The sequence below is a fragment of the Sinocyclocheilus anshuiensis genome, unplaced genomic scaffold (genome assembly GCF_001515605.1).
Source record: "Sinocyclocheilus anshuiensis isolate Anshui unplaced genomic scaffold, SAMN03320099.WGS_v1.1 scaffold728, whole genome shotgun sequence".
Classification (NCBI taxonomy): domain Eukaryota; kingdom Metazoa; phylum Chordata; class Actinopteri; order Cypriniformes; family Cyprinidae; genus Sinocyclocheilus; species Sinocyclocheilus anshuiensis.
This window is the reverse complement of record NW_015555767.1, coordinates 364,595-366,764: the sequence shown is the minus strand read 5'-3', so window position 1 is coordinate 366,764 and position 2,170 is coordinate 364,595. Positions and strand designations below refer to the sequence as shown.

The 2,170-nt window shown below is 38.7% G+C and overlaps 1 protein-coding gene across 2 annotated transcripts in view; it reads left to right on the top strand.

Annotated features, from left to right (window-relative positions):
* Positions 1 to 2,170, top strand: part of LOC107674239 (calnexin-like) — a 14,633-nt gene that overhangs the window by 2,737 nt on the left and 9,726 nt on the right. For both annotated transcript variants that reach the window (XM_016468166.1, XM_016468167.1), the window contains exons 8-9: positions 603 to 792; positions 1,054 to 1,167. In XM_016468166.1, coding sequence (XP_016323652.1) covers positions 603 to 792; positions 1,054 to 1,167 — 304 coding nt within the window. The remainder of the gene's footprint in view (positions 1 to 602; positions 793 to 1,053; positions 1,168 to 2,170) is intronic.

The window sequence follows — 2,170 nt, the reverse complement described above, 5'->3', positions numbered from 1 at the left end:
GCAACTGTTTTGAATGAGCGCACCTTTTTTTAACAACCAAAAAGTTTTGTTGTCTGTTGTGGAAGAACAGACGTTCCTCTTGTTGATAGCAGAGGAGCGGATCCAGCGAGAGCTTGATGGGGCGACGCGGAATGAAAAAGTTTTTTTTTTAGGAGTCGTGGTAGTAGAGGCGGCGCAACTATAACGACATGTGAATAATCCCGCCCACTCTAAAGTGGTACTGAACTGCAGTGGAAACGCAAACCGTGCCGAGCCGAACCGTGCCGTGCCGTACTGAGCCGTGCCGAGCCAAGTCGTACCATGCAGTGGAAAAGCGCCATTATATTCCTATAATAGAAAGCATGTGGGAACTCATTACTAATCAGTATTATTATTATTACAAATATTATATAGATATAATAAATAATTGAATTAATCAAATGTTACAATTGGTGGTGAAATCTAAAAATTGTTTCACCGTATTACATATGAAATGTTACATTAATGTACAGCCATTTTTTTGTTTAATTGAAAGCAATCTTGCCTACATGTAACAATTTATATAATATTATTCAATGGTAAATTATTAAATAATTATTTGTACTCTCTTCTCTTTTTCTCAGTTTTAAATCCAGACAATAGCTATGAGATCTTTATAGACCAGTCCAGTGTTAGCAGGGGAAGTCTGTTGACCGATGTCGTTCCACCTGTGAACCCTCCAAAAGAGGTTGACGATCCCAAAGACTCCAAGCCAGAGGACTGGGATGAGAGAGCCAAAATCCCTGACCCAGAAGCAGTCAAACCTGATGACTGGTGAGGTCTATGAAAGAGCCAAAATGGAGAGAATGTATTTGGCAGCTTGTGTTTTCTTCCCTTTTCATTTACATGAATGTTTACATGCCAGAGTTACTTGCGTCATACAGTTGTGACTACCTTCACAGTTTGTATTTAATTTCACTGGTAGTCATATGAGAAAGGAACCATGTGAATTTATGATGAGGTCATCATGTTATCTTGTCAAGAGAATAGCAGCAGTGGTATGTCAAGATCTATTTTTTTTCTTTATCTACCTAGGGATGAGGATGCCCCAGCTAAGGTGCCTGATCCTGATGCAGTGAAGCCTGATGGTTGGTTGGATGATGAGCCAGAGTTTGTGTCTGAACCCACTGCAGAAAAGCCTGATGACTGGTAAGAACTAAAGTGTTTCCTTTAATCTAGTGGCTTGTGTCAGTGCACAATGAGGAGCTTCTCAGTAATAATGAGGATCAATTTATTTGCCAGTTTAAATATTCATAGAAATATTTATTTTATAAGTACCGTAAAATAATAATGTATGGATTCTTGAAGTATGTGTGTGCGAAATTGACAGATCATATCTCAGTATTTTCTGGGATTTTACTATAGCGGGTTTAGGCCTGTCGTGGACAGTTGACTGCCAAAGCTTTTCATATTATGTGTAGTGGTCAGTTCACAGCAATGACAGAAATTAACTTTTTCATTATGGGCCAACATGTGCCACCTTAAATTGATTTCCAAGGGCATTGTTGCCGTTTTAAGGAATTTTTGTCAGTCTTTTTCTTTTTCATCAGTAAAAAAAATAAGAACACGGTCATGAATAATTTCATGAAAAATAATATTTCAGGTTGGGATGGCATAAGGACATAACAGAATTTTAAGTTTCATGTGTGTGTCTCTTTTTGAGTACTGACCAGACATGGAAATAGAAAAATACAAAGTTTGTAGACACTTGGGGTTTTATTGTCGAAAAGAGAAAATTAAAAGAGTAGAATTTATTGTGAAGTAATACATTTGAACTATTTGCAAATAATAATTTATTTTAATAGGCTAAATGACTGTCCTAACTAGGGCTGCACGATAAATCGCATGCGATATTTAACGCGCATCTTATCAGTAAAGCCGGTTCTGTAATCAGCGGTAATTCTCCATCACCTGCGGGCTTTCACATTGAGCAGCATTAACTACACAGAGTCGTTGTTCACTGATGAGCTGCGCAAAACCACGTTCATATTCGCGCGATTTTTTGCGCAGCTCGTCAGTGAACAACGGCTCTGTGTAGTTAATGCTGCTCAATGTGAAAGCCCGCAGGTGATGGAGAATTACCGCTGATTACAGAACCGGCTTTACTGATAAGATGCGCGTTAAATATCGCATGCGATTTATCGTGCAGCCC